This window comes from Chelonia mydas, chromosome 1, assembly GCF_015237465.2.
Source record: "Chelonia mydas isolate rCheMyd1 chromosome 1, rCheMyd1.pri.v2, whole genome shotgun sequence".
NCBI lineage: Eukaryota > Metazoa > Chordata > Testudines > Cheloniidae > Chelonia > Chelonia mydas.
This window is the reverse complement of record NC_057849.1, coordinates 114,989,297-115,014,929: the sequence shown is the minus strand read 5'-3', so window position 1 is coordinate 115,014,929 and position 25,633 is coordinate 114,989,297. Positions and strand designations below refer to the sequence as shown.

Sequence of the window (25,633 nt, the reverse complement as noted above, 5' to 3'; positions counted from 1 at the left end):
GTCCCTGTAAAATCGGGACAGCTTCTCCCTCAGGCCAGCTGTGAGTGACCCCAGGCACAGCTGGCTCCGCCCCATGTGCTGTAGCAAGAGGGGTCTGGCTGGAGGCAAGGGGGCCCCAGAGAGGGAGGGGCTGGGCAAGGCTCAGGGGAGACCCCCCCATCCTCTGGGGGCAGGGAGCCCCTCCGGTGCCCCGCTGCCAGCGGGACTCCTCTAGGAAGGGGGGGGACACAAAAAGGGGTCCCAGGGTTGCTGTGCACCCGGTCCCCGTCCCGGCTCCTTTGCCGCTCGGTCTCTCCGGCTCAGCGATTGCCGCCCCGGCCCCGCCCGCGTCCCACGCGGGCGGCATCTGGCAGGAGGCGGCAGCGCCGGGGCAGCAGGTTGGTGCGGGGAGCGGGGGCTGGCCCGGTCCGTCCCCGGGCGGGGAACCGCGCGGATGCCGCTGGCCGGGGTGGCTGTGAGCGGGTGGGACCCTCTCCCCGCTGCGGGCCGGGAGCCCCGGCCCCTGGAGCCGGGTTAACGCCGCGCCGCGGGGCAGCCAGCCGGGGAGGCTGGCTCCGGGGCTGGGCCGCATCCCCGCGGCTGGCGGGCGGCCCGCAGGGGGCTCAGGGCTCGCTCCCCGGGCCCGCCGCGGAAGGCGCTGCCCGCACAGGCTGCGGGAGCCGGGAGCAACCCTGCGTCCGCAGCCCTGGGAAGCCGGTGGGAACTCCCCCTGCCCCCGCCCCGTGCCATGCCCCTGGCCGCTGTGCCCCGGCCTCCGGGCTGCCCCCTAACCCGAACTCAGACCCCCGCCCTAGCTAGAGGTGGGTCGCGTGCTAGGTGCGGCGGGAGCCCCAAGTGCTGGGGCGGTCTTATGCAAGCCGAGATTGAGTAACAACCTCAGCCGCCTCTACTCTTCGCGTGAGGAGGGCTTTAAAATGAGCGGTGATCACTGCCCCTGAGTATCAGCCTCCGGGAAACCCGAGCGAGAAAAAGATTCTCGCTCAGTCTGGAACCAAGCCTCTGAACTTGGAGCTTCCGTTTAAAAGGCATGCAGACTGAACTTCCTTTTTTTAAACCTATTTTCCATCCTAATAGATAATATTAAAAATACTTAAAGCAGCCCACGATTCATTTCTGACAGCAGTTTGTGTTATCAAAAGGAAGAGAAAGCTGCATGAAAACATGTTCAAATGGGATACACTTGATATATACAAAAAGAGAAGATAAGTGGGTAAGATTATTTTCCCTGTCTTTACACGGTGATCACCCAGTGAATACATATTAAAGGGGAGGGTCTCCTGTTGATTTTACTGCTGGCATGATATGTTGTTCTGAATGCAGTGTAGCTGTAGCTGTGTTGGTCCCAGGATATTAGAGAGACATGGTGGGAGAGGTAATATATTTTACTGGACCAACTGCTGGCTCTCTCAGCAACAGAAAGTTGGTCTAATAAAAGATATTACCTCATCTACTTTGTCTCACATTATTCTGTGACTGCCACCTAAACAGTCCAGCTAGCATCTCAAAACTGGGGGTATTGGTTTCCTGATGGAAATGTTAGGTCATCCAGCGTGTGCTATAAAATCTACATTTGAATATCTTGTATTTAAAAGAGGACTTTTATGTGGGGAGAGGGGAAGCCTAAGTCTCTTTTGGATGGTATGGGTATGAGAATCGGGTCACAATATTGGGTCCAGTACTTTTTAAATCAGGCAACATTTTTCTCCGCAAATATCAGAGTGATTATTTTAATGACTATTTTACTATGCGTGAATTTCTGAGAGAAAATATGCATGTAAGGACCCTTTACTCTGCCTTGGCTCTGTGGTCGGGAAGATCACCTGGGAGAACAGTATCCACAAGCACTGTACACTCTCTTGAGCATGGATCACAGAGCTGTGACAGTAGTTAAAATATATAGAGATTGAATCTGTGACTCAGTTACATTCTTCTTACAACTCCGAGAAATTAGTTTCTTATTCATATGTTTTTAATTATATGCAAATACTTCTGGTTGGGACTTTCAAGAAATAATGCTGCTTTGTAGTTATCCACTTGGGTTGTTTGAAGGTTTTTCATCTTACTCACAGAAAATACTTAATGAATATAACTTGGGCCCTAATCTTGCAAGTGCATGCCCATGACTGGACTCCAATGATGTCAGCAGGTCTTTGTGCCTGAGGGTCCGCCCCCTTCAGATAAAGTTTCAGGATCGGGGTCTAAATCTTTAGTAACAGTTAAATGTACAAACACATGTCAAGTGATCCTTTCCTGGAAGGAGTGCCTCTGCTTGCAAAGACTTTAATCCAATTATAGAGCAATTCTCTTTTGATCAGGAGTGAGAAAATTAAGAGGTGTGAATTCTTAAGTGGTGACTAATGGGTTTCAGAATACTTTGCAGTTTATAAAAATTGTTAAAAATACATTTCCCTTTTTCCTGGTACGAAATACAAATGGATTTATTTAAAAGAAACAATGTGATATTTTGCCTGCCTATGTGTTGTTCCATTCACGTTGGAGAAACAGGACTCATTCATATTTTACAATTTTGATTCATTTGTCTGGTCAGAGGGCATTCAAAACTCTCCTAGAAAGAAAGCCATTAATATGCAAAGTTCATCCTACATGCATTGAAGACTACTGTTCTTTAAAGATTAGATGAGACTAATTCTAGTGTTTTAACTGGATATATCAATATTCAGAGGAATAAAGAGGAAATAAGATGGGGAGCCAGCACTGGGGAATAGTGTGGAATGAGAGAAGTGCAGCTTTGCTCTTGTGGGGAATCTGATCGGAGGAGGAACATTTAAGGCTTGATCCTGCACCGCTGAAATCAATTGAAGTTTTGTGTCTGACCTCAGTGAGTGCAGGATTAGGCCCTTAAAGCAGGGGTCCAACTCAGCACACTGAGCAGCAACTTACCTTCACAGTGGGGGATGTTTCTCCTCTCCCTAGTGACAATAAACAGAGAGGGGACCTGCTTTAAGTTGTTTTGTGCCTGTGTGTGGGAGGGATGTCCTGTTTAGAGCTCTCCCACACTGAGGGAAGCGCCGGTGGATTGAAAGAACAGTTTGGAGAGGAGGGGCAGCATGCAGGGAACTGCACTGGAGATTTGGCCAGAGAACAGCAGGAAGCCAGCATTCTGTTTCTCAAGGTTTCATTTATGGGGGCACGCCCAACCGTAAGACTACTTGGTACTAAGTACAGATAAGACAGCTGGAGGCTAACATATCTGGTATTAAAAGTCTACTCAGTCCGTACAAAAAGTTATAAAGAGAAAGATGGCCGAAAATAACTGGAGGTCAGAAATAATCCCATTCTCTGATATAATGTTCTCTTTCCATCAAAATATTTTCATTTTTTAAGTGACACCAAGGTGTTATGCTAAGTTAAACATTGCTATTTATGTACTGAATTCAATGAGAAAATGTCAGGCTTCATCATTATAGGAAGTTTCTGAAATTCCACCCAAAAATGTTTGTCTTTACTTTTTAATGCTCAACGTTCTTGCAGCCATTCACCCTTTCTCATAGCTAAGCACGACTGGTCCTGTTCGATACTTAGAAGGGAAACTTATAAGGAGGAGTTTAAAAAATAAAAGGCAAGCAGGTATTGCAAGATGTAATGCTGTTGACTCAGTACATGGCGCTCTTCTGAGCTAATCTCCCAATATTGTGCAATGGGGTACTGCTCAGCCGGAAGTGGCATCTTCAGTCTGAGATGTGAACCAGTGATCATTTAAAGATCCTGTGGCCCTTTTCACAAGAATAAGGTGGTTAACCCTAGTGTCCTGCTCCAGTTGTAGTTTTTAGGTAATTATATTCTTCCTAGCTAAAATCCCTTTGTTTAAATTGAAGAAGTTATTCTTCACTCCCCCCCCCCGCCCCTTTTAATAGAAAACAAGTGCTGTGTAGTGTGACTGGTGCAGAATGGTCCCATTGTTCCATCCCAGAGAAGGGTGCATTTCACTAGTGCAGTGGTTTTCAACCTTTTTTCATTTGTGGATCCTTAAAAAATTTCTAATGGAGGTGTGACCCCTTTGGAAATCTTAGACAGTCTACGGATCCCTAGGGGTCTGTGGACCACAGATTGAAAACCATTGTTCTATGGTGAAGACAACCTTTCATGGATCCCTTAGATACAGTCTGCAGACCCCAAGGGGTCCGCGGACCAATGCTTTAAAAACCACTGCACTGCTGGGTAGGTGATTCCCTCCAATGTACTGCAAATTTGTAAAGCGTGTTGAGAGCCTTCTGGAAGAAAAGTACTATATAAATTTAAATAATGTGTGGAGTGTGCATTAATATAAACTATTGAAATTCAGCTTTGAAGTGTTTTTTTGAAAGCCATTATTGAGGTCTTTCTTTTTATCACCCTCTCTAGTGAAGCATGACATCAACAACATTGTTTTTGTGCAGTATAACAGTATTTCTTTATTCAGTCAAGGCAGGTAAGTTAATCAGTGGATCCTTAAGGGTTTGTTCCTAAATTGGTTCTTTCACACATACTACAGTAATTTTCGTTGAGAGTAGCTGTTTCCAAATATATGTACGTCTAAAGATAAGCAATCTTAATAATAGTGGGACTTCTGTGCTTAGGGGATGCAAATGTTTCCAATGTATACTGTCTTAATAATAGTAGAAGTCTTTGAAGCAGAGTGTAATATGCAGCATTCTTGCATATTGAATGCCTTATTGAACAACTTTTGGGGCTTAGCTTTGCTGAATGCGTTCACATTATAATGAAACATACACATGGTCACAAATTGGAAGAGATCAACTTTGTAACCAGTTAATCACTTTACTTAGTTATGATAACCTACTTTTCGTAATAGATACAGCTCTGAATTGCATCCATTTTGCTCTGCCCTTCAGTCATGGGCTAACAATCCAGATCTTCTGCTGCTGCTCTCTCTCTCTTTACATTTCTAATAGATCTGGTCTGAATAAGGTGCCATTGGGGACAGACAGTTATTGCAGTCTAGTTCATCTTTTCATAGAATGTTACTAATGCAAAATGTGCACATTTAGTGAAAATAAGAAATAATATATGAATTGCTAGTGTGATCTCCATATATCCTGGTTAATGCCTTGCTTCCTTATCAGATATACCAGCACAAATAAATTATTATAATACAATAACCTAAAATGCTTCTTTACTTGATCTAATAGGTGGAACTAGAATTTAGATGTTTGGGGTGGGAGAAATATCTGGTTTTCCCTAACTGTGTTTTTTAATAGAATATAGTTGAAGTTAAAAAAAATATAGATGAGATACATTATGAAAATTTATCTTAAACATATGCAGTAATACAAGAAATTGTGACTTTGCCTCTGCAGTTAGAAAAAAATAGCTTATTTTTATTATCATATCATTTGCACAATAATATGCCATATTGTCCATTGTTATCTGATCATGTAACAGTAGTAATAATATCACAATGATAATGCTACATAATAGCATATATTGCCTTTATATTCTGTTCCTAAATTGCTTTTCAAGCTAAGGGCCAAATCCTCCTATCCAAAAACCTTGCAGTAGGACACAGTCTGATTAAAAGAGAAACTCCATGAATTTTTGTTCACTGAGTTTCTAACAGATCATTCTGGTGAGGGTCATGGGTGCCAACTTTCCTTGGCGCCGGTGGGTGCTTACGGCCCCTCCCCCCAGCCTCGCCCCAAATCCACCCACTCCCTGCCCCTATTGGACCCCTCCTCAAGTCCCCACCCTAGCCCCACCTCTTTCCCGAGCATGCCGCGTTCCTCCTCCTCCCCCCTCCCTCCCACTGCTGTTTTGGATACCACTTAGGGTTTGGTGGCAGAAAGGAGCCTATTCCAATACCCTTTATGTTCTTTATAGCCAGATCAGGTCAATATTTGCATGTGTTTCATACCCTCCACATTTAAAAGGGGAAGGATTGCTTTGGCTCTATAGGCACAGAAATGACTTCACCCACCACTAAAATACAGCCCTCTGTCACAAGCTGTAGCAACAGTTTAACAGCACACAGTACTACAGAAAAAATGTGAAGTAGAGCATGAGGAAGAAAACCATGTCCAGCTGAAACAAAAGGAATTTTAGATGAGCAACATGTAGTGATTGAGTTTGAAATATGACCATGAAACCAGAGTTGACACCTCTAACTAAAGGTTCATAGGGTAGGATTTTTCAAAAATGCTCACCGCTAGGCTAATTCTGCTCCCATTGAATCCCAGTGGGAGCAGAAGTAGGCTAATACTGAGTGCTTTTAAAAATCATACCCTTCATACTCATGAGAAGGTGGCTGAGTGGAAATCCCTTGATATGTGTACAATTTATACTTTCATCTTCAAAATTCCATTAACTACATGCTTTTACATACAGAAAAATGGGAACATACATTATTCTTTCTTGATGGCTTATTTCAGATGAAGAAGCTAAGTTAAGAAACAAAGTAAGAACAAATAAGAAGTCTCTCTCTGTGTGTGTGTGTGTGTGTCAGAGAAAACAATGATTCGCTAACATTGTGCATCTAAGATGAAAAACAAAAATGGCAGCCCTGCAGTAGGGATTTGCCCACATTTAAAGTTGAGGCATGCAGAACACAGAATATTTCATTTCAGTTGCCTAGCTATATCCACCACCCTGTTTGAGTATGCTTATGTGGTATCTTCCAGTCTGAAGATGAATAACAGTAGTTCTCTCTCTGTAATTGAATTAAGGATGAATGTTGAAATTGTAGTAAACTTTGTCAACATAGTTAAGAAACAAAACTCAAAATTTTCTTTCACAATTTTTAAGCTCTTCTCTTGTTTTTCATTTTGTCTTCCTTTAGAGGAATGCAAAGTCTATGATGTGAATGATGTGTTTCTTAAGCAAAATTTTGTACATGATGGACAGCCACTTGCTGTCAACTGTTCAGTAGATAAAACACTGAATTTTGAAAACACAGACTACAACTTGACTTGGTACAAAACTGGTACTCAAACATCTGTGGCTAAAGACAAACATTCCAGAATTCACCAGCAAAAGAACTTCATTTGGTTTCTCCCTGCAACTTTAGAAGATTCAGGATCCTATGAATGTGTTATAAGGTAAAGACTTTTAAAAAAAAGTTATATGACCGCAGAAGTAAGCTGCAAAGTTGTGTGTAGGGTTTTTTGGTTTTACTTTTTTTGCGGGGTGTGTGTGTGATAATCAGTGTATAGTTACATTTCTTCATAAGTACTGCTGTGGAGGGAATTAATACAATAGAGGGCATGTTCTTAATATTTTTACTCTTTCAAGATGGGCCAAATATAGGATGGTCAGCTTACTATAGAAACTACAGACTTCCAAACCCCTCCTCTAAAAGAAGCTGCATATCTTGAAGTTGTGAGGCTATACACGTGGATAATATGATAAATAGTTTAATTCAGCTATTTTATGTTCCATTGCAGGAATTTATCAAGCTGCAGAAAAATGTATATGAACCTAATAGTTTTCAAGAATATTTATGGTTTATGCTTTAATGAAAAATTTGCCATCGGGGAGGAGATACTAACATCGTCAAATGCTAACGTTGTGTGTCCTCATTTGGATTATTTCAGAGATGAGGAGAATACTTTGCCCCTTCAGTGGTATAAGGTAAAAATAGTACTTTTATGTGGTCATAACTCCTTGATATGTAAACTATAGTCAGTGTTTTTAAATATCAGTCACTGATGTTTATGAATGGCAATGGAAAAACTACAGCATTTTTTAAATGTGAGAAGAGCTTTTGCAAAATAAACTGAGAAAAGGTGACAGTTACCCTTTATCTTTTAAAAAAAACACCAAGGAGTCCGGTGGCACCTTAAAGACTGACAGATGTATTTGGGCATAAGCTTTCATGGGTAAAAAACCACTTCTTCAGATGCCCATGAAATCTTATGCCCAAGTAAATCTGTTAGTCTTTAAGGTGCCACCGGACTCCTTGGTGTTTTTGTGGATACAGACTAACATGGCTACCCCCGATACTTGACACCTTTAGCTTTTGTTTTCTCTAAAGGCATGTACTAGTTAGAGACCGCCTACCTTTTGGTCTGTGCCTTTTATTTATGAATTATGGATCAGAAATTGAGCTCAAATTTGAGCCACCAAACCACATAGCCAGGAGGTGCCATAGACTTACTTTCTAGTGAAGTATAACTGCCTTGAATATAATTTCCTTGTGAAAACAAATTTAGTAAACAATGTTCTCATCTTTCATAAAGGGAAGGTATCTGGTGTAGGGTTGCTATGCTCCCTCTTATGTTAAGGCTGCTTCACGCTTCCCATTATAAAATTATGTTACGCAGTTAAAATGGCAGTGGTTGTTGCAGCTCTTTCCCCCATCCAGATATTCTTTGGCCTTGCAAAGAAGGTGTGCTGGGCTGAGAGCCAAGTGACCATGATATTGGGGTAAAAGTTGGGAAGCTTGAGTCACAAGTCCATCCAATTTAGGCATAATCAATTTTGGCCTTTATTTATTCAATTTCTGACAGAATTATTGTCACTTATAGTGTCTGGACATACATTTATGCCAGACAAATAATAACAGACAAAATGGAGTGGGCAAAGGGCTCAAGTTACCACATTCTGGGGCACCAGAAGTCCTCCTAGAATTCTTGATGGTCATTGTTTCCCTGATCTCTTGGTCTAGTCTTTCAGTCCTATCCTTCAATTTCTGGTCTGGTGGTTCTCCAGTTTGGACCCTGGTTCAGTTAGGTTTTATATACATTTCTGCATTACAGATTACTTAATATGTATCCAATTGGCTTTTAACAAATCAACCCTTTGGGTTTTAAATGACCCATGCATTGTGCATGCCCAAATTCAGGTGCCCTGGTTTTGCAGTTTTGGTGTCATGTTGTTTTTGTGTCACCTTATCCTGGATCTTCTCTTTTAAAAAGGCTTCTTCTTGTTACAGGATTGTGTGTTTTTACCCCCAGACTTCCTGCACAACATGTTACCTTTGTTTTGTTGGCAATAATATCATTTTAAGCAAATCATAAATTCTGTATAAAGGAATTGCCAAAGCCACACTTATTCCAGCAAGGCCTTCACCTAAGTGTTACCTCATTTGTACTTATTCACAACTCATAATTACAAATTATTAGAAACATAGCTATCAAAGCTTCTAATCTTACCGTTAATAATTCTTCATTTTATATTTCAATGTTATAAGTGAGTGTATGTTATTCCCGTCTAACTTTTAATCTATTAGAAAGGGTGGGGGAGTTATGGAAAACATGATGATTCTTTAATGTTAGCATTTCTTATTTTCTTTAAAACATGGGTTTTTCATTCAAAGTCCAGTTTTGTTGGTGAATCATTAAAATAAAAAAACTACTTTAAAATTTTTCCTGTGAATGCATTTTGAGGGGAGTTTCAGTTTTAGGACCTTGATATGTACACCTCTACCCCAATATAACGCGACCCGATATAACACGAATTTGGATATAATGCTGTAAAGCAGCACTCCAGGGGGCAGGGCTGCACATGCCGGTGGATCAAAGCAAGTTCGATGTAACGCGGTGTCACCTATAACGTGGTAAGATTTTTTGACTCCCGAGGACAGCGTTATATTGGGGTAGAGGTGTAGTTGCTTTTAATGGTTCTCCAACAATGAGTTCTAGACTCCTTTTTTCTACACTGGTGTTTGGTGCCCTTTACAAGCCTTATTAGTGAGCAAGGATTCATACCTGCTTGAGAAGTTACACAAGGTCAATTCTGAAAACGCAGGGAACATATTTAAAAAATTTATTAAAGCCAATGTTAAAATTATATAATACACAGCTTAATGAAAGTGTGTCTATACATCTGGGTGTAGTTCTTAGATTATCCAAAAATACATAAAATGAATAAAAGTCATACAATACATATAGTACATAATCAGTGATAACCCAAATTTAGATTAATAACTCTAAAGATACAGTTTAGATTTTAATATCCAAATATTCAGGTACATCATTCATGAAAAAGTTATACAGAAAGTTGGTTGTGGAAAGCAAATATAGCAATGAGAGAAAATTGTCCCTCAGTCATTGAGAAATTAGGATAGGTCATCCCTTAGAAAATACAATCCATCAGGTAAGTATTTCAGTTACTTTCCTGACTTCACTGCTTATCGGCACTCCAGCTCATCTCCCCTGGTATTGCCAATGTTCTGTGATGTGGTCTAGATAGACGTTCCTCAACCATCTGATGGCGTCCGACATCATGAGTTGCCGCGTCAGCCAAGAGTAGTGTTCACCAATTCTCTCAACGCTCGCACAATACTGGGGTTCCATGCACCCAGAGCTCCGACAATCAGTGCGTGAGTTTGAACCTCGTAGTCCCTAGCTCTCAAGGTTTTGTCCAGAGTGATGTATTTCTCCAGCTTCTGAGATCGGCCGTCATGGAAGGCCAGGGTCCGGTTTTCAAAGGGACCTGTAACATCCATCATGATGATGATCTTCCGTTCCTTGTTGATGATGATGCTGTCTGGTTGCAGTTGGCTGTCCATTCTGGAGATGGCAGAGTTTACAGCCACCTCCCTAGGGATGGCGGGATGGCTCTGACTAGGCAATTCTGGATGGCACTGTGTCACAGATGCCAGGCTCTGGAATGGGGCTTGCAGCTACACAGGGCGTACGGTAGTGTCCCATTGGCATAGCCGCACTTCCTGCATTGCTTGTCCTGATTCCCGTGGCAGATGGCTCAGTTCAGTGGGACGCAGTTGAGCCGGGTCCTGTGGATGAACCTCCAGTTGCCAAATTGGGTGAAACTGCCCCCAGAGTGGTTGCTGGCGTCCCACTTTCACATCACCTCAAAGGCCTTGCCCTGGTATGGCTTCCGTTTCAGGTTTTCCATGTACTGGCAGCTGATGGCATCCTTCAGGGTCCTCTGCAGCATGGTTCTAGCTCTCGGAGTGATGATTGTGTGCTCTGTATTCTTCACCTGTGGCACTAGGACTCCCAGCTCCTGGCATTCCTCGCACCACGTCCAGTGCCAGCTGATATGTTCTCCAGTCATTGCATAGCATTGCAGGTACGAGTCCAGAATGAAGCAGTCTCCCCCTTCTCTTCCAAATTTGCCTTCCAGTGAGTCGCTCAAGTAGGTGGTGACATCTTGGTTGGAAGGGGTCCTGGCTATTCGCCTCCTGATGATGTCATGCATAGCACTTTCCACGAAGTTCCTCACCATGGCGCCCAGGCACATCAGAAGGCGTGAGTGATCACCGCAACATTGCACAGATCACCCATTCAAGGGACTTTGGTGCCTCTCTGCCTGTGCGAGATGTACATCAGTTCATTGCTGGCCCTCTGGGGAAGAAACATCCACTTCTTTACTTGCTGCCTGAAGGTGCTGTCCGCCTTGTTAAGAGGTACCTTCACCATTGCAGATCCCCTCAGGACAAATGAAATATGGGGGATCAGGAAGATGTTCAAGGCGTTGATCTTCTGCCATGGTGTCAGTAGAGAGGAGTCGATCCTCGTAGGATCTCCGGGATGGTATCCTCAGGTGTCTGCTGGATGCAGAAACCCATGACTACATCTCTAATATGGCAGATTCAAATCTTTTCCTTTTTTCCACATTGCCTACTAGAAGGAATGTACTAGATCTGTGTGCTTGGCTGTGCAACCTGTAAAATGGGGCTACTGCTGCATATGTAGCCCACCATTCCCATGTGCTACATGACTTCCTCCAGTGACTGGTACACAACCTGTTCCTGCGCCTTGCTGTTAGTCCTTTAGCTTAAGTGGTAGAAATCTGTGTGGCAGTTTTGAAGGTGCGGAGTTCAAGCTATCTTGACTATTTATGAAGGGGACTGTTACAGTTGTACATAATAGAAACTGTTTTTTCTTAACTAAACAGTCCTTGGTTATGACATAATAAAAATACATTAAAAGAGTGCTGGTAAAGTTATCTAGCACTCAAAAAACAGGAAATGCCAGAAAGTCCTGTGATCTAATCCTACCTCTGCCACTGTCTTACTGTCTGACTTTGGCAAGTTCCTTTGTCTTCCTTTCTCCATTTCCCGAACTGTTAAATCTGAATAATAATAATTATCCACCTTCCTTGCAGGAGTGTTGTGAGGATAGATTAATGTCTGTGCAATCCAAAGCTCCATTTAAAAAAAAGTTAAGTACTCTGAAAAATCAGGTACAAGGTATGTCAGGGTGGGTACCCGATCATTGAGGTACCCTAAATTAGTGGACATTTCTGCAAATTCTGGCCTCTCCCTGCTTTAATTCCCCCTCTGTAAAATGAGTTATTGTAAGTAAGCCTGTCTGTGGACAGACCTGGAGTTTGTTTGAATCGCAATCTCAGAGCCTAGGGAAATGTTTGTCTTTTTCCAAGACAAACCAGGGAGACTATCCCAGCTTTATGGTCCAGAAAAAGTTTAGGCAAGCCCTGAAGGGACATGATATTGTATTCTATCTGTGATTTAACAGAGCATTGTAATTGTGTTTAGGAGTGTAAGCTGCTTGAAGAGGAAAGGTTTGTCTCTTCCAATGATTACCTTGTGATTAAAAATGCAACTCTACATGACAAAGGAAACTACACATGCAGAACATCATATACTTACAAGGGAAAACAATATAACATTTCACGAGACATTAGTCTAACTGTGACAGGTATATACCTTTTATTTTTTATGTCATTGTACTTCAAGAATACTACCCAGATTCTCAACTACAGCTAAAGAACAACACAGCGTGTGTGTGTGTGTGAGAGAGAGAGATGGTGGCTTACACTTCACTTTTGTATTCTTGTGGTCCTGCTGCCATTGTGTTGAGGGTTGATCCCCTTGTGCCAAGATAGAGCAGCCCCAGAGCTTAAAGAGGAGAGAAGAGAAAATTAACCTAAAGTAGCAAACAAAAACATCAAGGGCTTGGCCACTGCATTTTAATATTGATCACTATCTATTCAGAAGTCACTGTTTGCATGTCTTTCTTTAAGGCATTCTTTGGGAATGTCATCACTGTGGTAGTGTAGCACTTACTATATGCTGCAGCTGCCATTGAATTTCTGAAATAACTTTTGCTTTTTTGTTTAGTGAGTCCACTGAACATACCACCAGCAATATTTTACCCAAGAAACAATTCCATTGAAGTAGAAGTCGGTAAGCAAGTTTCCTTACAACAAGATGATGATGTGTGTCCTAAACAGAATTTAGACTCAAGAGGATTTCCAAGTGCCGTTTGCTTAGTCATATCCTCCTTTACAGCAAAAGTGCCCCTTATGCAACAAAAAACTACTAAGGGTGTGTCTACACAACAGCTGGGCTGATGCTTTCCAGAGTGGGTAGACAGACACAGTAGCTTTGATCAAGCTAGCATGCTAAAAATAGCAGTGTGGCCGCAGTGGCATGGACTAGCTGCCCGAGTTTAATTCTTCCCAACCCCCTGGGTACATACTCGGGTGGTTAGCCCAAGCTGCTACAGCCATGCTGCTGTTTTTAGCAGGCTGTCTCAAGCAGAGGTAGTGCCTGTCTGTCTATCTGTGCTGGGAATCACCCTCTCAGCTACTGTGTAGACAAACCTTTAGTGGCCAGGAAACTCCATGAGATTCAGCTCAGAGGGTCTCTCATATAGTACCTTCCTGAAGGAGAAGAGGGTGGAACAGACAAGAGGTTTGACCTTCCAAACCCTAGGAAATGTCTAGGGAATTTTTTTGAGAGGCAGAGGAAGTTGTATGGAGCGATGTTGCTTTCCCCAGCCTTCTCCTTCACTGTAGCACAGCTCCTTCTGTGCTCTTTGGAAGTGGCTGCTCCAGAACGCCTACAGATGTGGAAACCCCTGTGAAACCTTTGGGTGGCTGATGCCATACAGAATGCCTATTCCCTCCTGGATTCAGCTTCTTCTGGCCCAGCCAGTCCCCTTCCTAACCTGAAGATCCTGGAACTTGTACATTTAGGTCAGAGGGGTTTCTGTGAAATGGAGTGGGAAGGCATGGAGAGTGTACTGTGGAGCTGCTGTTGCTTTGCCCATCCTCTGCTCCTTCCATGCCTGCAGCTGACTTTCAGTGGATTTAGCATTCTTATATGTATTAGTGTAAGGAATTGTATGGCCCTTAACTACAATATAGTTATTTAAATTGCCATTTTGTAACACTGTCTTGTAGGCTCACGCGTCATAGTGGACTGCAATGTAACAGGCGCTGAAGTGTTTCAGGTGTACTGGACAGTCAATGACACATACATTGATATATATTACAAGAGTAGAATTTTTGAAGAGGAAGATTATGAGTAAGTATACTTCTAGATCAGAATGTATTGAATTCTCAGCTAAAATCTTGTATAATTTCTCTGTTTTGTTTGAATCAGCTATGAAAATTTACTGTTACACAAATAAACACACGTTTGTGATCTAATTATGGGTAGGGCTGGTAGCACTGCCTTTTACTAAGGTTCCCAACACTTCCAGTTAGAAGACCTTGTTTTCCGTTGCTTAGTACTTTGCCAAACTTTAATTGTTTGTTTGTGCTGAAATTTTACAAGCTGATTTTTTTTTTCCTTTTAATTCCAGTCAAAATGGTTCTGACATTTCTGAGAATGAGATTGGAGCAAAATGATTTCTTTTTACCCAATGTTACAAAATTCTGGCAACCTTTTGTTTGAAATGCTCTAGGGCCCATATGCTTTGGAGCAGGGGCTTTAAATTTGGCTGGGGGTAGCCTCTGTGTCAGGGATGCGTATTTTGCCGTCCCCATGAAAATCTGCCTAAATTTGGCTAAATTATGAGACTGGGAAAATTCTTAGATTTTACAGGTAAATTCCCCAAAGATTCCATCCGCATGGAACATGCTTCAGCCAAGGGCTCAGCAGGACTTTCCCTGCACTTACAGCTCTGGGATGCTGCCCGGTCTGGGTCTGGGCCTGGGCACCTGAATTGAGAGCAGGGAGACTCCCCATCCTGTGCTCTCTGATTACCCCCTTCACCCCCCCCCCCACCTCATTGGCCCCAGGCAGTGTGAGAGAGGAAGCTGCCCGATTCAAATGCAGGGGGGACTAGACCCAGACATGTAGGGGTTAGACAGGGACAAGGAACATTTGGGAGGCAGAAATTGTGACTGGAGGCTGTCAGGGAGGGGCTGAGGGAAACAGGGACTTGGGGTGGGCAAGGAGGTTAGAACTGGGAGCTGGACAGGTAAATCAGGTAGAATGTGTAGACTGTAGGTGTGGGGAGGACTGAGATTGTATGAAGAGCTAGGGGAAGATTGGGACTTTCTGAGCAAGGCGACTGAGAACCAGTGGGGTGAGGAGAGGAGGTGGCAAGGAGGGGAAACAGATCTGATGATGAGTCTGGGTACAGGATCTGAACTGGGACTGGCTGGGAAAAGAGACTAGGACAAGGAGCTGGGTGTCGGGGAGGAATTGGGGGAGGAGGTGACTGGGTGCCAGGGTTGAGGAGAAAGATGGATCAGATGGGGAGCTGGGATGGGGAACTGGGACTGGCTGGGTAAGGGGACTGGGATTGGGCGGGAGGACAGGGGCTGGGACAGAGTCTTAGGTTCCTCAAATTGGGCACCCCAAATTAGTGGACACTTTTTGACCTCAATCCTTCTGTGCCTCAGTCTGCAAAAAAATCTGCAAAACAGGGCTTCCACCACCCCCTCATCTCATGGGGGCTTTGTGAAGATAAATGAATTAATGTTTGCGAAGTACTCAAATAGTGTAATGAAGAAAAGCCATAATAATTTCCTTGTGGGATTTTCTAATTCTATCTTCAGAGTGTGGTCTGGATAGTGTGTGGTAAATAGGGTTACACATTGAACAACAAGGAGAAAATGAAATATTGAATAGTTGCTCACTAAGTGAGCACCATCCATCCTGTGCACTGAATGACGGATGGTCCTGTGGAAATACAGTAAGTGATCATGTAACTAAAGACTGTATCATAATGCAGCCATAGAGGGGGCCCAGATTAAGGTTGTGCAGTCATAATTCTAGCATTTCCTAACTTTTGACCTTACAACCTCAATAATATTCTTTTAGTTTATGGATTTTATTGTATGTGATAGATAATTAATCCATACATCCCTGATGTATAAGCTGTATAACCTTCATTTTTGAATATATTTAAATAATTAGTTGACATTTCAAATGGTAAATAGAATATTTTCAGTAATCAACATTAGTTGGATAAGCAGATAGGTTCTTTAATGTGAGACATGTAATATGAAATTAACAAGATAAATTATATCACCCATTCTCCCAGTACTAAAAAGTTACAGTTTCTAATGCAACATTTACCCTGCCACACTTTACAAAGCAAAGGTGTGATAAGGTTAGCACCATGGGGGCCTTGGAAAATACTATGGGGAAGAATTTGTGCTGGGCCTCTTAAAAGTGCAGCACAAACCTCACAGCCCAGGGTGGGGAGGGCTAAGCCCTCCTAATTCTGTGCTATTCCTGGGGCTGAAATGGCAGTTGTGCCTGAACTGTCTGTGGGTGATGGTACTCCCAGAATTGTATTACTGTTATGGTCCCACATCCTCTAGCTCCAGCCCCACCCCTGGCACATTTCCTGCACCAGGCTTGTGGTGAGAGGGAAGAGGGACCTTGTGTGGCAGCCTGTAGCTGCCTTATGTGTACTTATGCTGGGGGGGCGTTCTCCCCCAGCCATCTCTGTGGCCTCTGCAGCTGTATCCACAGAGTTCAAAGACATTCAAAGCTCTAATACAATCCTTTCCCTACATTCATGTTTTTGCAAGCTGAAATGTACCCGTAAGTTTAACGTATAAAGCAAATATTTTATACAAGTAGCCTATAGAAACTGTGTATGCTTTTGAGTAAACGGTGCACCAACTGTGTTTATATAAGGATGTCTCCTGATCTCCATCCTGCTTGTCAGAGATAGACGAAGTGTCATGAAGATTCCCTTTATAGATCCCCTTATATATCCGTCCGTTCTGAAAAGAATCTGATATATGGTCATAGAGTTGAAGATCAGTGACTATTGTCCTATTGTGACTGCTAGCGAAGAAACCACTTCAGTAAGGATTGAGTTGTTTTTATTACTTGTGTTTGCTACCTTTTGGATAGAGGAGAAACTTTCTATGATGGACGCCCTCTCACTACGGTGAGGCTCAACATTTCTGAAGTGAATAGCGAGGATTACGAACATCACTTTGTCTGCCATGCTTTGAATTCCTTTGGTCAAGTTGCAACATATATAGCATTAAAACACAGAGGTAACCCATTATTGGATACATTTGACTTGACTTTCCCAGGAAGAGTTGGATACTGTGCTCAGATACCACAATGATGGGAGTCATATAAGTATGTAGATTAACCTTAAGATGTGTGAGTTGGGGTGGGGGCAGGAATGAGAGGGGAAGGTAGAGGTGTGTGTTTGTAGAAATTGGAGGGGAGCATATGAAGATTTAGGAGATTAGATTAATAAAAGGGCTGAATGTACATACCGTGAAGGGAAATTCTAAACAGCAGAGTTTGGAGGGATTTCTACACTAGAGTAAATTATGAGAAGCTTTCAAGGAATAGAAATGAAGGAGCAAGGTTCAAAACTACTCTGCCATATGTTGGATGATCAAAAATTGAGGCATTCAGAAATTTGAGCCTAAATGACTTCCTGATGGCCACACACTGAGTCAGTGACAATGTTTGGAATAGAAATTGAGTCTCCTGACTCACTCACTGTCTTACACACTAACCATCAGAAATCCTCAACCTGGACTACATACAACAATCAATCATAGTGGATCAAATTTAGGGGTTACTTTTGAAAATTTGTGTATTAATTTCTTTGTGCCAAGATTTCTTCATCTATCAACTACTGCTAACACTATTTAACTTAGAGAGCTGTTATGAGGATTTATTCATGCCAGTAAAGAGCATTCACATCCTCCTGTAGCAGGTGTTATGAAAACATAAAATGTTAATTATTTTCCTGTGTATTAGATGCTCTACTTGTTGCTTTGCCCAACCAATAATTGATATGGTTGCTCTATAGTAATACATATGTATAGTTTCTTTTTATTAAAAAAAATGAGAATATAGAAACATAGCTTTTGAATATTACTACAGTTGTTCGAAAGTTCAAAGTTGGACAAATTCCACAGTTTCTTCTTTTTTTCTTTTACTGATGCAGTGGCAGATTTTCACAAATCACTGACTGGAGGATTCATTGCATTGCTGTTTTTAACAGTTGTTACTTTATTAATCTTCAAGCTTTTCAAGATTGACATTGTGCTTTGGTATCGTAGTTCTTGCTGTGCTCTTGTAAAGAAAGAAGGTATGTCAGAGCAGCCAGTTTGCTACCTTTTTATATTGATTCTTGTAACTTGCACAAGGGTGTTTAGGAAGGTCTTTTGATGATGGGGAAGAAACAACCTCCGTGGTAGAACTTGTTTAGAATTTTCTAAAGAAATTGGAGCGTGTTTTCAAAGATGCAAGGTGAAAAGATGTCTGAAAACACTGAAATGAGTGAGTAAAATGCTTAAAATACTAAGATGATGAACAATTGGAAGTTTCTGTGGCAATGATGGTTAGGTGGTTCAACCAGAAATCCATGCTTTCCCCAGATTGCTGTCTGCTTTGCTAAAAAATGCACCTTGTTTTGCCAGAAGCTCTATAGCTTAGCTGTTGGTGACCAGTAGATGTCACCAGAGCAACATACTGCCATTTAGCAGCAATGGTACTGTCCAAGGTTAAAACTGAAATATTTTTTTTTAGAAAGCTTTGTATAGGAGAGGCAATATGAGATTTTGCCTGGAATGTTTCTATTGAAAATCAGACTCTCAGACTTTTCTCAAGGTGAGAGCATTGTCGACCGGTTCCTCTTTTTATCCATCCCCTTCCTTTTAGAAGCTGAAAGCTATGAGAGGCAGGTGCCAAAGAGGGAAAAAGTGCCACCACTGCCCCATTCCTTGATTTCATTTGACAAAAATTTCCAGTTTTTCAATGAAAAAACAAAATTTGGGGTTTTGGTAAAACAATTTTTTTTTGTACTCAAAATGGTTTTTGAAAAGCATTCGAACATTTTTGTTTGTTTTGTTTATGAAAAAAATTATAATTTTTTTGGGTGGGAAGTTTCTACCAAATCTAAACCCCAACATGTTCTCAAATTTTCTGCTGACAAATATTTGGCATTTCCCACCAGCTCAGGTGTTCAGCCAATGGCAGCATGGCTCTCTGGCATGCCACACTGTCAGGCAGGAGGAGGGCTGGAGAGCATTCTGGAGGAGGTAGGTATGCGTTGTGGATGCCTACCTAGCACCTGTGGGGCTGGGACTTCTTTCCCTGCAGATCGTAGGGTGCTGTGCCCAATCCACATGGTGGCAAACCTCTCATCCATGAGAAGAGAATGAGTTAGATCTATGGCTGGTCATCCACCCTTCATTTTAGAGCATTTCATCCCCTTTCCTGGTTGTTTGCCAGAGGATTTTAAATGCTAAACAATTAAAAATTGTAATAAAAGGTAGGGTTTTTTTAAGCAGTCTCTTGCTCTTTCTTTATAGCTTCAGATGGGAAGATCTATGATGCATATGTCATGTATCCAAAAGCCAGTGGGGTGAGATGTGTCTATACCCTGAACAACTTTGTTCTGAGAATACTGCCTGAGGTCTTAGAGAGACAGTGTGGATATAATCTTTTTATACTTGGAAGGGATGATTTACTGGGGGAAGGTATGTTAAAAACAGCAAAATTAATGTTACCCTGGCTATGTTTCTTTTTGACATGTTGTTCTAAGATTTGTTGTGTATGCTGGTGATGAAAAAAACAAAGTGAGACTGACTAATTTTGTAAACTTAGTTCAGCTGAATTGACTATATCATTGCTGATACAAGATGGCCATGATTTAATTTAAAAAAAAACATCAAGTGAGAATAACAAGGATACCAATCATATTGATGATGATGATAATAATAATCTAGTTTTTATGTAGAGCTTTCCATCAGTAGATTTCAAAGAGCTTTGCAAAGCAGGTAAGAACCCCCCATTTTACAGATGGGGAAACTGTGAGGCACAGAGTGGTGAAGTGACTTGCCTAAGGTCAACCAGCAGGCCAATGGGCAAACTGGAAGTAGAACCCAGGTCTTCTGAGTCCCAGTCCAGTGCTCTATCCACCAGGGAACACTGCCTCCCACCGTGCCATTAGTGGGTTTTGTGGTGTGGACGTCTGTTCAATGAGACCTAGACTACAAACTCATTTCACACAGGTCACTGACCAGCTCTCAGGTAGAAACCAAATCCAGTTCACTTCAGCAGCGATCAAAAGTGAACTAACTATCTGTTTGATAAAAGGTTCTATACTCTACTAATCTTCTGAGCGAGCCACTGCCCCATAAGTCTGTACTTTTAAAATAAGGAGGGACGTTTTGCATAAGTTGAATCTTTTCTGTGGCTACTTTGATCATTCTTGCATTACTTACAGCTGTGGTCAATGTTATTGATGAAACCATCAAACGAAGCAGAAGACTGATGATAATTTTAGAATCAGAAGCATCGAGTTACAATGTGTTAGAAGACACCTTTGAACAGCAACTGGCTGTGTACAACGCTCTTATCCGTGATGAAATAAAAATTATTCTGATTGAACTAGATAAAATACAGGACTACACGAACATGCCAGAATCCATCAAATACATTAAACAAAAGCATGGGGCCATCAGGTGGAAAGGGGACTTCACAGAGAACACTCCCTCAGCAAATACAAAGTTCTGGAAAAATGTGAGATACCGAATGCCACCCACACAAACCGCGTCTTCCTTGGATCCAAAAACTTTCAGCTATTCTGCAGCAACAGAAAGATGATGATGTCATATTTTAATGGCACGGACCAGCTCACTTTAAAATATTTACTATTTGTCTTCAGAAGCTTCTAGTGTGTATTACCAACTGATCACCTCACTCACTTAAATGCTTTCAAGATTAAAAAGACCCCCTACATCATAATTCAGTTGCCACTATGCCATGGTGCCGATATTGGGAGGTATCTGAATCGTTGTCTCAGTATCTCGGATATTTAAAGCTGACATGTAGCGAATGCAGTGGCACATAATTTTTGCAATTTCTTAAAAGAAACCTTATTGCAGAGAAGTGTTTTTTTTTTTTTAAATTGAGGTTAAATAACAAATATAATTAAATGAACATTCATTATGTCTAGATTTTTATACTGTGGTTTTGCTGATTTTTTTTTTTTTTTTTTTGCTGAAAATAATTTGATCTGATTGAGGTACTTGCAAACTCAAGTCATACCTTTTTCCTCATTTCACACGCCTCCCTTTTATTTTCGTCTCTTTTCTTGCTCTTTAAAGACATTTTGTTTTTCTAAAGCTTCTTTCACCTGAGATTCTTGAAATGGTTTGAACTTATTTAATTATTATTTACAATTATTAATTAATACTTGCGGCATCTACAGTTGTTATTTATTCGTATTGCGATAGTATCTCTGGGCCCTAGTCATGGATCAAGGCCCCATTGTGTTAGGTGTTGTACAAAGCTACCGTGAGTTAGGTAGCCATTATTTACCCAAGCAAGTGAATCAGTAAGCCTGTGCCATACCAGGGAATAGAACCCAGGTGTCCTGCTTCCTTCTCCTGTGCTGTAGTCCTAAGAAACCCTCCCCCCTGCCCTCCCATTTTAGTTCTTCATAAAGAAGTAAAGGAGGAGGGAGAGGAGAGCTGGTGGTGAGCAGACTATACTGTGTAGAGCATACTTAGTTGCAGGTGAAAATCTTCTGCACACAGAACTCAGTTTTATTCCTATCCTTAATATTTTGATAAAATCCTGTAAGATATATAAAGTACATCAAGTTTATTTCCGAATGCTTTCTCCAGCACAATTGTGCCCACAGGTTTTATCATGGGTCTTCAGACAGCATGGAGGCACAACTCTGACCTTTTCTGAAGGCTCAGAGACAACCCACCTGCTGAAGAGCCTGCCATTTTAGTTTTTGTCTCCATAGCTTCTGGCAGGCCTCCATGGTGGAGTGCTTTAAGGGATTGTTGAATCCAAAGCAAAAACTAAATTATATACTTCTGGTACAGCAGGTCTTTAATTTGGCTGGAGCTTGTGCTGAATTTTTTTTGAGTGGCTTCTGGGGCTGAGTCACCTTATTCTGGGCTTCCCTTTCTCCCTGAGGCACTGCAGCAGGCCATGGTCGTGCTTGACCCTGGCAAGGCAGCGAAAGAAGCTTAAAGGGAAACCTGCTCCTCTTGTAACTTTTCCAAGGTATAACACGTGGGGTAGTGAGTGCTGCTGGTATTGTGGGCCGAGAGCACAGAATCAGCTTCTTTTTTTATGGTGTGCTTTTTATTTTGTAAGTAGTAAATAAAAAGCAAAGGTGACTGTCATATTGCGTGACCTGTGTGGCAGACCTCTCAAATACAGCGAAAAGCCTATAATAATATTGTTGTGACTGAGGTGTGCCACACAGTATAGGTGTCACGTGCAGTTGAAAAGCCAGGCTGTGACACGCCTTTCACATCTCTGAGAGTCAGGTCCAGATGTGTAGGTGATGACAATGCTAACACAAAGGAGTGGAAAGATGGGGGATATGAATAAATGTAGCTATAATTTCTTGCTCATATAGAAGTTTCTATGCTGTTGGGGCTCTGTGCAGTTCTAACTGAACCTTATTTCTTACATAATACAAACCTTTGTACTTTGAAGTCTGTATATGTCATGTCCACTGAAGAATGAATAAGAAGCTCATTCAGATTTGCACACATGTTGCACTTGGTAGACAGAAAAATGTCTTTACAAAATTTATCCTTCCCTGCTCATTCTGTTGTTCCCACTTTCTGTTTGTTTTTCTGAGTAAAAATTTAACTTCCTCTTTACCACAATAACATACGTTATGCAAGCTCTGTGGTCGACTGATCAGCAACATGTCTCTTCCCTCCTTTAAAAAAGCAATCTCTCTCTATATAAAATGACAACACATTTCAGCTGTAGAGCTAGACGCTGAATGGCCTAAATAAACAGGATAAATGGTATTTCAGCTCATTTGTATTATGGTAGCAAAAATAAAGGTTTACATTAGGAACATACACTTAAAGGAGCCAGCTTTTCTCTGCTTCACCGCCTTTTTGAGATGATCCAAAATAGCAAGAGTCTCATCACCGTAATACCTGAATGTCTTTCAGTAATGCATTAAGCAATATGACTAATGTCTGTCACATGTTGTTTGTTCTCTCATTCTTTCTCCATGGGAAAAAGTATGTTCAGTGGAGTTTTTTCACTGTGTATGCTGCTATGATACATTTTTGTTGGAGAAGCCAAGGTCAAAGGAATGCACCTTGCACTCAGAGCATAAGGCAGTAAGGTTTATGATGGTCCATTGCTCCTGGGGAAAATAATTTTACATGCTTGGACCAGCCTCTGAGAAAGTTCTGTTTCCTGTACAGATGAGCTTTAACCTTGTTGTAGAGAGCTCCATTGTGCCCGAGGAATGAAGTTTTCAACCATTGTCTTCGTTCTGGAGCTTTAGGAGATCTTTTAGATGTCATGGAGTGTCTTGAAGATAAGGACCAAGACCTTGAACTTGATTCAGAATCTGTGGGAAACCAGTGTAGAGAGTGGAGGACAGGTTTGATGTGCTCACGGTAGCCTGTGTTGCTGAGCAGAAGACAATCCCTTTCCTCCCACTCCCTCTGGGATGATACAAACAGCACTTGTTACAAATGGGGATATGGGAGTTAATCAATTATAAAGGTTTAGTCCTTGGCTATATGCTCTCAGGGGGATCCATAAACTCCCTTGGAGTCTGCCTGTTATTCAAGCAACAGTTTTGTAATGAATCAAAGCACTGTTCAATGCTATCGGTATCTCTTACTCATTAAATCAGTCAACTGCACATCCTTAAAAGTTCAATGGCCTTTCTATGGTTAGAGGACATTATTTAAACTTTTGTTCAATACTGTCATGTTCAGTCTTGCCACCAGAAGGTCTGGAGGGCTCCTGGCGTAGTCCCCTGATCGTTTCTTACAAGAAACTTGAAGTTAGCTCATGAGTGATCATTTTGCTTCTTTAGGCCTGAATCTTCTTGTCTTAAGAATGATGGTTGTGAGGGACACCCTTTGTCATCAGGCTTCAGATACTTTGGTGAAGTGAGTCAGCAGTGGACAAGGAGGGCTTGGTGCAGCCGTGGGAGGGTTGGAGGTGTAAAACTACCCTTTACACTCTCTGGATCCTGATGCCACTCTGTGGTAGACCAGTCTTCAGGCTGTTTTAACTTGTGCCTTTCTCTGACTAATCAGGTAGTGCCCTCCCTGATGAATATACTTGTTAGAAAGCTGCATAATCTTCCCAGTGCCTCAGTTGGCTGCGGGCTTTCTCCTAGGCTGTCCTATGCACATGCAGGCCTGGATAGGCTTGTCAGGTGGTTTATTACTGTTCTTCTAGATCCTGGTTAATTTGCACAGGAAACAACTTTTAGGCTGGCAATTTCTTTACATGAGTTTAGCACCCTGTAAAATTAAGATATTGATTTTTGCCCACTTTTTTTCATAATGCCAAAAATTTCTAGAGTTGGTCACAAAGGGTGAAGAAAATTTGTTTTTGAAACCTTGAAAACATTTAAGCAGCTCTATAGTTGATCGGAAAATGAGGGGAAAAATATGTTGAAATGCTACTAACTTTTTCTCATTTTGCATTTTCATCCACGTCACAATTCAAAATATTTCAATGAGTTCTACGAGTTTTTTTTCCTGTGGAATATAAGCATACATTGGTTTGTACTGCCTTTTTTGCTGTGGAATTCCTGTGATATTTTTAACTTTCTCCTTTTGAAAGTGGCTTCAGAAATGGGATGAAATGCTGGAGTTAAGCTTAGTATGTAGGCTTGGCAAAATTCAATTTATGAAAAATAATTTCAGTGGATATCAGTGCTTATTTTTAAGCATTTTTATCAATTTAAATGTTCACAGTTGTGGGAAATTATGGAGGGGTCAAATAATAATTTAATGACAATAGACATTAAGATTCAAAAAGTTAAAACTTTAAAACACAAATTGTCACCATTACATGTCAAAATATACAAGGGAATATTCTTAAATCAAACTCTGATAAGTTCTGAAGCAGCATTTTTCTTGCTTGGCTATTTGTAAATTTTGATTATTATCAGTCAAAATATTTTTTGTCGGTTTGTGTGTGTATGGCAAAATCAAGGTTTATTGACATTTATTGATTAAAACAGAATCCTTCCAAGCCTATTAATATGTTCCTAAAAAACTTCTCCACTTCTAAAATTTGGGAATAATTTCCATAGAGATGTTAAATCAAAGATGAACTATTTCTACTGAACTGGTAAATCAAACAAATTTAGGATGAGATACACCAGCATTATTAATATAAAAGAGAAACTGCAGGTTTTAAACCCTTTCTAAAGCCTTTACATGTAGAAATAGGTGTGGGCGGAGGGCTAAATTATCATGGTTAAATCTCAGCTAATCATCGGAGGGTAGAATGACAAAGGGAAAGTATTCAGAGTAGCAGCCATGTTAGTCTGTATCTGCAAAAAGAAAAGGAGGACTTCTTGCATCTTAGAGACTAACAAATTTATTAGAGCATAAGCTTTCATGAGCTACAGCTCACTTCATCGGATGCATTTTCCACTGAATGCATCTGATGAAGTGGGCTGTAGCTCACGAAAGTTTATGCTCAAATTTGTTAGTCTCTAAGGTGCCACAAGTACTCCTGTTCTTAAAGGGAAAGTAG

General features: G+C 41.5%; 1 protein-coding gene across 2 annotated transcripts; it reads left to right on the top strand.

Moving 5' to 3' along the window:
- Positions 1 to 21,076, top strand: LOC102944998 (interleukin-1 receptor type 1). Of its 2 annotated transcripts, none has more exons than XM_043536734.1 (12): positions 1 to 40; positions 1,075 to 1,210; positions 4,363 to 4,429; positions 6,794 to 7,052; positions 7,398 to 7,584; positions 12,419 to 12,581; positions 13,004 to 13,069; positions 14,071 to 14,194; positions 16,994 to 17,142; positions 18,060 to 18,203; positions 19,429 to 19,596; positions 20,346 to 21,076. In XM_043536734.1, the coding sequence occupies exons 3-12, from the start codon at positions 4,369 to 4,371 to the stop codon at positions 20,723 to 20,725; spliced, it is 1,701 nt and encodes a 566-aa protein (XP_043392669.1). In that variant the 5' UTR covers positions 1 to 40; positions 1,075 to 1,210; positions 4,363 to 4,368; the 3' UTR covers positions 20,726 to 21,076. The 2 variants fall into 2 exon arrangements, with proteins under 2 accessions (XP_043392669.1, XP_037753896.1); XM_037897968.2 differs by having other exon boundaries at positions 37 to 377.
- The last annotated feature ends 4,557 nt before the right edge of the window (positions 21,077 to 25,633 follow it).